This window comes from Rana temporaria, chromosome 1 (assembly GCF_905171775.1).
Source record: "Rana temporaria chromosome 1, aRanTem1.1, whole genome shotgun sequence".
NCBI classification, from domain to species: domain Eukaryota; kingdom Metazoa; phylum Chordata; class Amphibia; order Anura; family Ranidae; genus Rana; species Rana temporaria.
Window position 1 is genome coordinate 667,105,265 of NC_053489.1, and position 12,737 is coordinate 667,118,001.

General features: G+C 49.4%; 1 protein-coding gene across 4 annotated transcripts in view; it reads left to right on the top strand.

Annotated features, from left to right (window-relative positions):
* The window catches only part of LOC120924587 (von Willebrand factor A domain-containing protein 5A-like), a 131,783-nt gene that overhangs the window by 83,222 nt on the left and 35,824 nt on the right, over positions 1-12,737 (top strand). For all 4 annotated transcript variants that reach the window (XM_040335573.1, XM_040335575.1, XM_040335574.1 and 1 more), the window contains exons 11-12: positions 539-653; positions 7,323-7,481. In XM_040335573.1, the coding sequence (XP_040191507.1) occupies positions 539-653; positions 7,323-7,481 (274 nt within the window). The remainder of the gene's footprint in view (positions 1-538; positions 654-7,322; positions 7,482-12,737) is intronic.

The window sequence follows — 12,737 nt, forward strand, 5'->3', positions numbered from 1 at the left end:
CCTTCCCGCGCCGTGAAATTTGAATTTCACGGCGTTTGCGTAAGTGAAACGTGAATGCCGCTGGACGCCATTCACGTTCACTTAGAAGCAAATGACGTCCTTGCGACGTCATTTGCCGCAATGCACGTCGGGAAAGTTTCCCGACGGAGCATGCGCTGTACACTCGGCGCGGGAGCGCGCCTAATTTAAATGATTCCCGCCCCCGGCGGGATCATTTAACTTGCGCGCGCTTACGCCGGGCAAATTTGCCGGCGCGCCCTCGCAATTCACGGAGCTACTGCTCCGTGAATCGAGGGCAGCGCAAAATATATAATATATCGCGCAATTCTACTTGAATCTGGGCCTCTGCTAGTAGCCCAGCACTATAATAGGTTGCCCCACTGGCCGATAAAAATGTGCGAAAGGCAGAAAGGGACAGGCAAACTTCGGGACCACCAGGAAGTGCCAAATCTTTGGCCTACTGCTAGAGAGCTTTCATTTGTAATTGTCCTGTACAGCCTATAACAGGGACTTATTAAAACGTATTCCCTCTTTGAAGGTGTTTTACATTTGGGATCGGTGAAGGAGCCTCCACGTCCCTCATTAAAGGCATGGCCCGGGCAGGAAGCGGAACCTTTGAGTTTGTCAGTGGAAAAGATCGCATGCAACCCAAGGTAAGAGTACACTGGAGACCTGCATATGCAGTGTATGCTTCTAGAACAAAAAATAAATCAATTCCAAATGCAGAAAACCGATAACTTAAAGGGATTAACCGATAGGTTAAAGGGATTGTAAACATAGGCCCGGATTCATGTAGATGCGCGTATCTTTGTGCGGGCGTAACGTATCCTATTTACGTTACGCCTCCGCAACTTTGACAGGCAAGTGCCGTATTCACAAACCAAAGTTGCAGCGGCGTAGCGTAAATAGGCCGGCGTAAGCCCGCCTAATTCAAATGTGGTAGATGTGGGCGTGTGTTATGTAAATGTAATGTGACCCCACGTAAATTACGCTTTTTACGAACGGCGCATGCGCCGTCCGTGAAAGTATCCCAGTGCGCATGCTCCAAATTAACACGAAGCCAATGCCCTATTCGCAAACGACTTAGTCCAGCTCGCCCCCTCCCTTGGACTACTGGAGAGTCAGGATGCTCTCTACATTGCAGATAGAGAAAGGAGCTCTGTGTTAGTGGGCGTCCTGACTCTGCTGTAGTCCAAGGGAGGGGGCGAGCACGACACTCCACACCAGGGAGAAAGCCTCGCATTACGGTGTGGAGTTACAGACAGAAGAACAGGAAGTGAGGATTTCTCAGAAGAAATAAAGACATTTAAAAGCAAAATGGAAGGATGAGGTAAGTGAAGGAGGACTGCACTAAGGGAAAGGAAGCTATTTAGGGAAAATAAAAATTTCCCTCTACAACCCCTTTAAGGTAAAAAAAGCCTTTAGAACCACTGTAACAAAGATTCAAATCCTTCTCTGCTTTACTTATAACTATATAAAAAGTTTGGTACGATGTAGAGAGTGGGGGGCGAGGCGTAGGGAAGAGCGAGTCTGCCCGGGTTCAATTTGAGAAGGGTTTATTGAATCCTGCTTAACCACTTAAGGACCGCCTCCTGCACATATACGTCTGCAGAATGGCACGGCTGGGCACAAGCACGTACCTGTACGTCCTCTTTAAGTGCCCAGCCGTGGGTCGCGCCCGCAACCCGGTCCGAAGCTCCGCGGACCCGATCGCTGCTGGAGTCCCGCGATCGGTCCCCGGAGCTGAGGAACGGGGAGAGGTGTATGTAAACACAGCTTCCCCGTTCTTCACTGTGGCGCCGTCATTGATCGTGTGTTCCCTGATATAGGGAAATACGATCAAAGACGTCAGGCGTACAGCCCCACCCCCCTACAGTTAGAAACACAGATGAGGTCACACTTAACCCCTTCAGCGCCCCCTTGTGGTTAACTCCCAAACTGCAATTGTCATTTTCACAGTAAACAATGTATTTTTAATGCATTTTTTGCTGTGAAAATGACAATGGTCCCAAAAATGTGTCAAAATTGTCCGATGTGTCCGCCATAATGTCGCAGTCCCGAAAAAAAAAAATCGCTGATCGCCGCCATTAGTAGTAAAAAATATTTTTTTATAAAAATGCAATAAAACTATCCCCTATTTTGTAAACGCTATGGGCCAGATCCACAAAAGTTACGCTGGCGTATCTATTCATACGCTGCGTAACTTCTAGTTGGCTCCGCCGTATCTTTGTTTTGTATCCACAAAACAAGATACGCCTGAAGCTGGGCTAGATCCGACTGGCGTACGTCTTAGTACGCCGTCGGATCTAAGGTGCATATTTACGCTGGCCGCTAGGTGGCGTTTCCATCGATTTCTGCGTCGAGTATGCAAATTAGCTAGATACGGCGATCCACGAACGTACGTCCGGCCGGCGCATTTTTTTACGTCGTTTCTGTAAGGCTTTTTTCGGCGTATAGTTACCCCTGCTATATGAGGCATATCCTATGTTAAGTATGGACGTCGTTCCCGCGTCGAATTTTGAAAATTTTACGTCGTTTGCGAATAGGGCGTAGTTTTTCGTAGAATGACGTTCGCGTCGTAAGCATTGGCTTGTTGCGGGTTAATTTCTAGCATGCGCACTGGGATACCCCCACGGACGGCGCATGCGCCGTTCAGAAAAAAACGTCATTTACGTTGGGTCAAGTAAAATTAACATAAAACACGCCCACATCTTTAACATTTGAATTTCGCGCCAATACGCCGGCAGATTTACGCTACGCCGGCGTAACTTTAGAGGCAAGTGCTTTGTGAATACAGCACTTGCCTCTCAAAGTTGCGGCGGCGTAGCGTTACTACGATACACTATGCCGGCATAAAATTACGATCCGCTACGTGGATCTGGCCCTATGAATTTTGCGCAAACCAATCGATAAACGCTTATTGGGATTTTTTTTTTTTTTTACCAAAAATAGGTAGAAGAATATGTATCAGCCTAAACTGATATATTTTTGGGGGATATTTATTATAGCAAAAAGTAAAAAATATTGAATTTTTTTCAAAATTGTCGCTCTATTTTTGTTTATAGCGCAAAAAATAAAAAACGCAGAGGTGATCAAATACCACCAAAAGAAAGCTCTATTTGTGGGGAAAAAAGGACGCCAATTTTTTTTGGGAGCCACGTCGCACGACCGCGCAATTGTCAGTTAAAGCGACGCAGTGCCGAATGGCAAAAACTGGCCGGGTCCTTTACCTGCCTAAAGGTCCGGGTCTTAAGTGGTTAAAGTTTCAAAAATCCAAAACTTAGCAATCAAACCCCAGGGAAGTCTACGAGAGGTGAATAAAAAAAAAAAATGTTTGGTGGGGAAAGTGTTTGTTTTTTTCAAAATATGCAGCAGCATGCTGCTTAGAAATGGCAGTTACCACAACAAATTGGCGGCAAAAATGATGAGCACCCCAACATAAAATCAAAACCACACAAACAAAGCCCCCATTATTGACTTTTCTAAGCCAGCTGACCTAAGAACAAAGGCCCAGATTCACGTAGAACTGCGGCGGTGTAACGTATCGTAGATACGTTACACCGCCGCAAGTTTTAATCGCAAGTGCCTGATCCACAGAGCACTTGCAATGAAAACCTCCGCTCGCAGCCTCCGGCGCAAGGCGGGCCAATTCAAATGGGCGTGTGCCATTTAAATTAGGCCGCGCTCCCGCGCCGGACCTACTGCGCATGCTCCGTTTCCTAACTCCCGCCGTGCTTTGCGCAAAGTGACGTAAGTTTCTCGAACGGCGTCGTGCGTCGCGTACTTCCGTATTCCCGGACGTCTTACGCAAACGACGTTTTTTAAATTTCAACGCGGGAACGACGCCTATACTTTACACAGCAATACGATTGCTGCGTAAAGTTAGGGCAGGAAAAATAACGACTAACTATGCGACGGGAAACTAGACTACCGACGACGTAGCAAATGCGAAAAACCGTTGTGGATCGCCGTAACTCCTAATTTGCATACCCGACGCTGGTTTACGACGCAAAATCCCCCCAGCGGCGGCTGCGGTACTGCATCCTAAGATCCGACAGTGTAAAACAATTACACCTGTCGGATCTTCTGCCTATCTATGCGTAACTGGTTCTATGAATCAGTCGCATAGTTAGAAACAGAGATACGACGGAGTATCTCTTCTGTGAATCTCCACGGCAGCGTAACGTATCTGATTTACGTTACACCGCCACAGGTTTACAGCGTAAGTGCCTGATTCACAAAGCTCTTACCTGTAAACTTGCGGCGGTGTAACGTAAATCCGCTCGGCCCAAGCCCGCCTAATTCAAATGGGGCGGGCACCATTTAAATTAGGCCGGTAACGCCGAACGTACTGCGCATGCTCCGTCGGGAAAATTACCCGACGTGCATTGCGCTAAATGACGTCGCACGGACGTCATTTGTTTAGACGTTAACGTAAATGGCGTCCAGCGCCATTCACGGACGACTTACGCAAACGACGTGATTTTTTTAATTTCTACGCGGGAACGACGGCCATACTTAACATGGCTTAGAACACCTAGGGCTCAGCCCTAAGTTTACGACGCGTATCTCGACGGAAATGACGTAAAGTTAGAGCGACGGGTAACGCGGACCTTCGTGGATCGCCGTAACTAGTCATTTGCATATTCTACGCCGACCGCAATGGCCTCGCCACCTAGCGGCCGGCATAGAATTGCATCCTAAGATCCGACAGTGTAAGTCAATTACGCCTGTCGGATCTTAGGGCTATCTATGCGTAACTGATTCTATGAATCAGCCGCATAGTTAGGACCGGCGGATCAGGAGATACGCCGTCGTATCTCTTTTGTGAATCTGGCCCAAAGGCCTTTGCCGTGCATTATGGTTGCAAAGCATTCGGCCCTGCGTACTCCTGTATTAGTTTGTCAGGACCGCAAACCATGAATAGGCAGGATTCACCTTGAACTCTTGGTAGATCCAAATCAGGTAGGGAGAAGGAGGGCGGTGTAAGGAAGGATGAAAAGGTACTCAGTTCACCCCACCAGGAAGATGAACCTTGATCTTAGGCTGCATTCACACCTGAGCGACAAAACGCCAGACGCCGGACGCTTCTGCCGCTAGAGGGGAGAATTCCCATTGCTGTCTATGGAGATGGTTCACATCTCATAGACGCCGAACGCCTGTCGCCTGAAAAAAAGTCCCGGACCCTTTTTTTCAGGCGACAGTGGCGTTTGCCCATTGACAGCAATGGGAAGACTTTTGAAAAAAAAAAAAAAAATTGAAAGTTTCACACCCGCGGCAAAATACGCCGCTACCGCCGAACACGGCTGTCGCTCAGGTGTGAATGGGGTCTTAGGCTCCATTCACACCTAGGCGTTTTAACGCCTGAAGCACGACGCTACAATACGCCGGAGGGTCGAAATTACATTAGTCTCTATGGAGACTGTTCACATCTCAACGCCGAACGCTGAAACGACGATCGCCTGAAGCTCAACAAGTTCCGGACCCTTTTTTGTCGCGCGTATCGGGCGGTTTGGGCGTATTTGAGCGTTTCCATTTCCCATAGAAAGTAATGGAAACGCTCGATTCAAGCGACTTGCCTGACAACGGGCGTTTGCTACGGGCGTTTCGTCGCTTTAATCAATAGAACTTGTCGCCCATGCAGAAGATTAAAACAATCTACCAACATAGCAACAAGTGATGAAAAGATGATCATTTTTCCTATTGGCTAAAATAAAAAACGTTGAAGTAAAAAACATCGGACAACGCTGTATGCAAACGCGCAAATAAGCATTAATACGCGCGACAAAACGCCGGAAAAAAACGCCCAAAAAAACGACCGAACGACCGACGCTCAGGTGTGAATGCAGCCTTAAAGTTATAAAGTAGTAAGAAAGCTGGGATTCATGTACAGTTGTGTGTATGGTATCCAGGTTTGCCATATAGGCAACTCCCCTTCATGCACTCCCCTATCCTGAGTGACAGAGAGAGGAGCTGACTGCTGTGCTGCTTCTCCTTTCACTGTCCAATCACAAGCTGGGGCTATTGGGACCTGGGTTCAAAGGAAGTAGGTTAATTGATGTTGGCCATCAGACCGAGGACATCTGGTGGCAGAAAAAAGTATACTGTGGGAAAATCTCTGAATTGAAGGTGTATATCAGTGGTCTCAAAGTACCGGCCCGCGGGCCATTTGCGGCCCGCGGACCAGTTATAAATGGCCCTCAGGCAGGGTGGAAGTGAGGGGAGCAAAAAAAAAAAAAATTTTTTTTTTTTTTTTAAGCTGGTGCCATCTGGTGGTGAGCCGTTGGTATTACAAGTTATTACCACCAGATGTGAGCTGGCGCCATCTGGTGGTGGCCGTTGGTATTACAAGTTAAGCATTACAAGTTAAACAGCAATTCTAATGTCATTTTACACTATTTTCATTGCCATCTTCTTCCCTCTAATTAGAACCCCCAAACATTATATATATTTTTTATCCTAACACCCTAGAGAATAAAATAGCGATCATTGCAATACTTTCTGTTACGCCGTATTTGCGCAGCGGTCTTACAAGCGCACTTTTTTGGGAAAAAATTACACTTTTTTTAATTAAAAAATAAGACAACAGTAAAGTTATCCCCATTTTTTTTTAATATTATTAAAGATAATGTTACGCCGAGTAAATTCATACCCAACATGTCACGCTTCAAAATTGTTTCCGCTTGTGGAATGCCGACAAACTTTTTTACCCTTTAAAATCTTCATAGGCGACGTTTAAAAAAATCTACATGTTGCATGTTTTAAGTTACAGAGGAGCTAGAATTATTGCTCTCACTCTACCAATCGCGGCGATACCTCACATGTGTGGTTTGAACACCGTTTACATATGCGGGCGCTGCTCACGTATGTGTTCGCTTCTGCGCGCAAGCTCGTCGGGACGGGGCGCGCTTTCTGGCTCCTAACTTTTTTAGCTGGCTCCTAGATTCCAAGCAAATTTGTCAAACCCTGACTTACACCAGTGCTGGTGGTAATAATGCGCTTGCTGACACCAGTGCTGGGGGTTAATAATGCGCTCGCTGACACCAGTGCTGGGGGTTAATAATGTGTTCGCTGACACCAGTGCTGGGGGTTAATAATGCGCTCGCTGACACCAGTGCTGTTTTTGAAGTTTGAAAGTTTGCATGCGGCCCCCCATGGCATATGAAAACTTGTCTTGTGGCCCTCAGGTCATTTGAGTTTGAGACCCCTGGTGTATATTGTAGTAAGAGCTGTTTTTCATTTTTATCTTGTTATTTGTGGCTCAAGTTTTACTTTAAGTTAAACTTATTTTTTTATGTTTCTTTTTTTACTTTACTCTCTAGGTTCTTCGGGCACTCAAATTCTCCTTACAGCCCGCTGTGAAGGACATCTCTCTCACATGGACTCTTCCTTCCAGTGTGGAAGCCATCGTCCTGTCCAAAGTCCCCACTGCCATCTTCCAGGGTCAAAGATCTATTGTCTACGCTCAGCTGAAGGGAAAGGTCTGTGAGCCCCGGGGAGGATTGTGATTTATGTGTGTTACTTCGGTTTTCAAGGCTGCAGAAAAATATTTTTAAAATGAAGATTACAAAGTTGGGGTGGGATGGGGTTTGGCAGAAATTAAGAGGTCTGGGTATATTTCATAGGTGTGCGCAGCCTTTGGCATTAGGGTAGGGATCCTCAAACTACGGCCCTCCAGCTGTTGTAGAACTACATATCCCATGAGGCATTGTAACACACTGACATTCACACACATGACTAGGCATGATGGGAATTGTAGTTCCTGAACAACTGGAGGCCCGTAGTTTGAAGATCCATGCATTAGGGTGTGCACCCCAAGGCTCACACACTCTACCAATCACTCATGATGTTCATTCAGGAAGGTAGGAGGACGGTAAATGGTATATTTACTGGCCCCTTCCCCCACTCATCCTAAAACATCCACAGCAACAACAACTGGTGGGACAAAGCAGGAACAAAGATTGTCTCTGGACAGCTGCACTCTGAACAAATTGTAGCCTTTTATTAAAAGAAGGACAGCACTATAAGTCACGGCAAAATATAATAAAACCTGACTGCTGACGCGTTTCGCACTGAAACCAGTGCTTAGTCAAAGCTACAACTAGTGGGAGAGGGGGAAGCCGGCAGTGCTGTGGGGGGAAGCAGGGTGAGCCAGGTCAGTAGGGGGAATCTGTTCTGCACAGAGTGATTAGGGTGTGCCTGGGCACGCCTGGCACACCCTGTGCACACGCCTATGGTATATTTGCAGATCGATATAGACTCTGCTGGTGGTACAAAAGACCCAATCTGAGGGAAAGTGGACAACAAATATACAGAGTAGGCAGGCTTTCTGTGAAGATGGGTAGGGTTTAAGATGTGGGCAGGTGGAATTTAATACCGTATTTATTGGCGTATAACGCGCACTTTTTTCCCCTGAAAATAGGGAGAAAATCAGGAGTGTGCGTTATACGCCGATCCCTGCCGTCTCCGAGGGAAGAGGAGGGACGAGTGCCGCTGAATTACAAGAGCCGCGATCTGCTGTGTGTCGGGTGCTCCGTCACTCACAGCCACGCCTCCTGGCCCCGCATTGGGCAACTGTCTATCATATGAGCGGGGCCGGGAGGTGTGGCTGTGGGTGACGGAGCGCCCGGTACACAGGGGATCGTGGCTCTGTAATTCAGCGGCACGGAGCGCCCGGTACACAGAAGATCACGGCTCTGTAATTCAGCGGCACGGAGCGCCCGGTACACAGAAGATCGCAGCTCTGTAATTCAGCGGCACGGAGCGCCCGGTACACAGGGGATCGCGGCTCTGTAATTCAGCAGCACGGAGCGCCCGGTACACAGAAGATCGCAGCTCTGTAATTCAGCAGCACGGAGCGCCCGGTACACAGAAGATCGCAGCTCTGTAATTCAGCGGCACGGAGCGCCCGGTACACAGGGGATCGCGGCTCTGTAATTCAGCGGCACAGAGCGCCCGGTACACAGAAGATCGCAGCTCTGTAATTCAGCGGCACGGATCGCCCGGTACACAGGGGATCGCGGCATGGAGCGCCCGGTACACAGAAGATCGCGGCTCTGTAATTCAGCGGCACGGAGCGCCCGGTACACAGGGGATCGCGGCTCTAATTCAGCGGCACGGATCGCACGGTACACAGAAGATCGCGGCTCTGTAATTCAGCGGCACGGAGCGCCCGGTACACAGAAGATTGCGGCTCTGTGGTTCAGCGGCACTCGTTCCTCCTCTTTCCTCGGAGACGGCAGGGATCTGACACTGGCAAGGCTGCAATGATTGCAATGTTTCCAAGGTCAGTGTTTTTGGAGCAGTGAGGGGGGTTATATATCACTTGTGGTCTAATTCAGCGGCACTCGTTCCTCCTCTTCCCTCAGAGAGAGCAGGGATCTGACACTGGCAAGGCTGCAATGATGGGGGTTTCAAAGTTCTTTATTTAAAAAGTTTTTTTCCTGAAACTTCCCTCCTAAAATTGGGGTGCGCGTTATACGCCGTTGCGCGTTATACGCCGATAAATACGGTAAATATGAATATAAAAGTACCATAAAAGAGGAGCATCTCAGAATCTTTATAAGTTCTGTGCCGGGTACTGGAGGATTTATACAGCTTTGGGTGTGAAAAGCATCTATTCCTTGATCTGCATAATATATATATATATATAAATAAATATAGGAGCTGACTGAGGGCTATCTTTTTCTCTCTCTTTCTGCTGGGAGCATTCTGCTGGGTGAAAAGGCTGATTGCTGACAGAACACTAAGGCCCCGTACACACGGTCGGACAAAACCGATGAGAATGAACCGAAGTTCAGTTTCATCGGACCAAACCGACCGTGTGTATAGGCTATCGGTCTGTTTTCCTTCGGTCCAAAATTTTAAAACATGCTTCAAAACCGAACCGATGGACTGCTGCCCCATTGGACCAAACCGATGGTTAGTACAGAAAAGCATTGGTTCAAAACCCGCGCATGCTCAGAATCAAGTGGACGCATGCTTGGAAGCATTGAACTTTAGATGATAACATGAAAAAGCAGATGATTTGTTTGTTATATGCTAAGGACTTGCTGTAAAAAGCCCACCTGCCTTGCTAAATGGGACTGTGAGAACATGGGGCCAAATTCTCAAAAAAGCTGCCTAACTTAAATTTCAGCAGTTAAGTTACACTGACTTAAAATTTCTACCTAAGTGCCCGATCGTCAAAGCACTTACCCAGAAATTTCAGGCCGTGTAACTTAAGTGCCGCCGGCCTAAGGCGGTCCTCCTCTCCTGGGGGTGTTTAAAATTTAAATGAGGCGCGCTCCCGCGCCGGCCGTACTGCGCATGCGTGTGACGTCATTTTCCCGACGTGCAGCGCGCGAACGTAATTAACGCCGGGCGGCTTTGAGAATTTCGACGGGACACTAAAGTTGCGACGGGTGAAAAAAAAAAGACGCGCCGGGAAAACAAATAATTATAAAAAAAAATGACAGCGTCGCTCAGCATGCATTCCTGAGAGGGAGAACTCCATGCCAATTTTCAAAGAAAAAACCGGCATGGGTTCCCCCTCAGGAGCATACCAGGCCCTTAGGTCTGGTATGGGTTGTAAGGAGACCCCCCCACGCCGAAAAATTGACGTAGGGGGTCCCCCTACAATCCATACCAGACCCGTATCCAAAGCACGCTACCCGGCCGGTCAGGAAGGGAGTGGGGACGAGCGAGCGCCCCCCCCCCTCCTGAGCCGTGCCAGGCCGCATGCCCTCAACATGGGGGGGTTGGGTGCTCTGGGGCAGGGGGGCGCACTGCGGGCCCCCCCACCCCAGAGCACCCTGTCCCCATGTTGATGAGGACAGGACCTCTTCCCGACAACCCTTGCCGTTGGTTGTCGGGGTCTGTGGGCGGGGGCTTATCGGAATCTGGGAGTCCCCTTTAATAAGGGGGCCCCCAGATACCGGCCCCCCACCCTAAGTGAATGGATATGGGGTACATCGTACCCCTATCCATTCACCTGGAGGCAAAAAGTAAAAGTTAGTAAACACACAACACAAGGCTTTTTAAAATAATTTATTATTCTGCTCCGGATGCCCCCCCTGTCTTCTTTATTAGCTCTATTTCCAGGGGGGGCTTCTTCTTCCACTCTCCGGGGGTCTTCTTCCACTCTCCGGGGGTCTTCTTCCACTCTCCGGGGGGGGTTTCTTCTTCCGCTCTCCGGGGGGCTTCTTCCACTCTCCGGGGGGGGTTTCTTCTTCCGCTCGCCGGGGGGGGGCTTCTCCGGACTCCGGGGGTCTTCTTCCATCTTCTCCCCTCTTCCGCTGTTGACTCGGCGAACCCCGGTTCTTCTGCAGATGTCCGGTGCCTTCTTCTTCAGCGCTGGCTGCCTGCTATCTTCGTGTGTTAGCTCAATTAGTAACAGGCAGCCGGCGCGGTCTTCTGTGACGTCAGGGTCTTCTCTTCTGTTCTTCTCCCCTCTTCCGATGTTGCCTCGTCGCCTGTTGTCACTGCAATGATGGAAGCGCGCCTTGCATCCCATTTATATAGGCATCACCGTCCCATCATGCTCCGGCAGGTACCCACGTGGTGGGTGCACGTGGGTAGGCACCCACCACGTGGGTACCTACCGGAGCATGATGGGACGGTGATGCCTATATAAATGGGATGCAAGGCGCGCTTCCATCATTACAGCGACAAGATGCGACGAGTCAACATCGGAAGAGGGGAGAAGAACAGAAGAGAAGACCCTGACGTCACAGAAGACCGCGCCGGCTGCCTGTTACTAATTGAGCTAACACACAAACATAGCAGGCAGCCAGCGCTGAAGAAGAAGGCACCGGACAGCTGGAGAAGAACCGGGGTTCGCCGAGTCAACAGCGGAAGAGGGGAGAAGATGGAAGAAGCCCCCCGGAGAGCGGAGAAGCCCCCCCCCCGGAGAGCGGAAGAAGAAACCCCCCCCGGAGAGTGGAAGAAGACCCCCGGAGAGTGGAAGAAGAAGCCCCCCCTGGAAATAGAGCTAATAAAGAAGACAGGGGGGGCATCCGGAGCAGAATAATAAATTATTTTAAAAAGCCTTGTGTTGTGTGTTTACTAACTTTTACTTTTTGCCTCCAGGTGAATGGATAGGGGTACGATGTACCCCATATCCATTCACTTAGGGTGGGGGGCCGGTATCTGGGGGCCCCCTTATTAAAGGGGACTCCCAGATTCCGATAAGCCCCCGCCCGCAGACCCCGACAACCAACGGCAAGGGTTGTCGGGAAGAGGTCCTGTCCTCATCAACATGGTGACAGGGTGCTCTGGGGTGGGGGGGCCCGCAGTGCGCCCCCCTGCCCCAGAGCACCCAACCCCCCCATGTTGAGGGCATGCGGCCTGGCACGGCTCAGGAGGGGGGGGGGCGCTCGCTCGTCCCCACTCCCTTCCTGACCGGCCGGGTAGCCTGCTTTGGATACGGGTCTGGTATGGATTGTAGGGGGACCCCCTACGTCAATTTTTCGGCGTGGGGGGGTCTCCTTACAACCCATACCAGACCTAAGGGCCTGGTATGCTCCTGGGGGGGAACCCATGCCGGTTTTGAATTTTAAAATTGCCGTGGAGTTCTCCCTCGGGAATGCATACCAAATGCCGTCGCTGGAATGGGCCTTTACAATGTGTGACTAACTTTCCACATTATAAAACCAGCCCTAGTTTTGCGCAGGCAAATTCGGAACTTATGCAGAAATCACAGTGATGAAATGCTTTGAAAATCTGCTTAAGTCCTCATTTGCATACGCAAAGCTGCA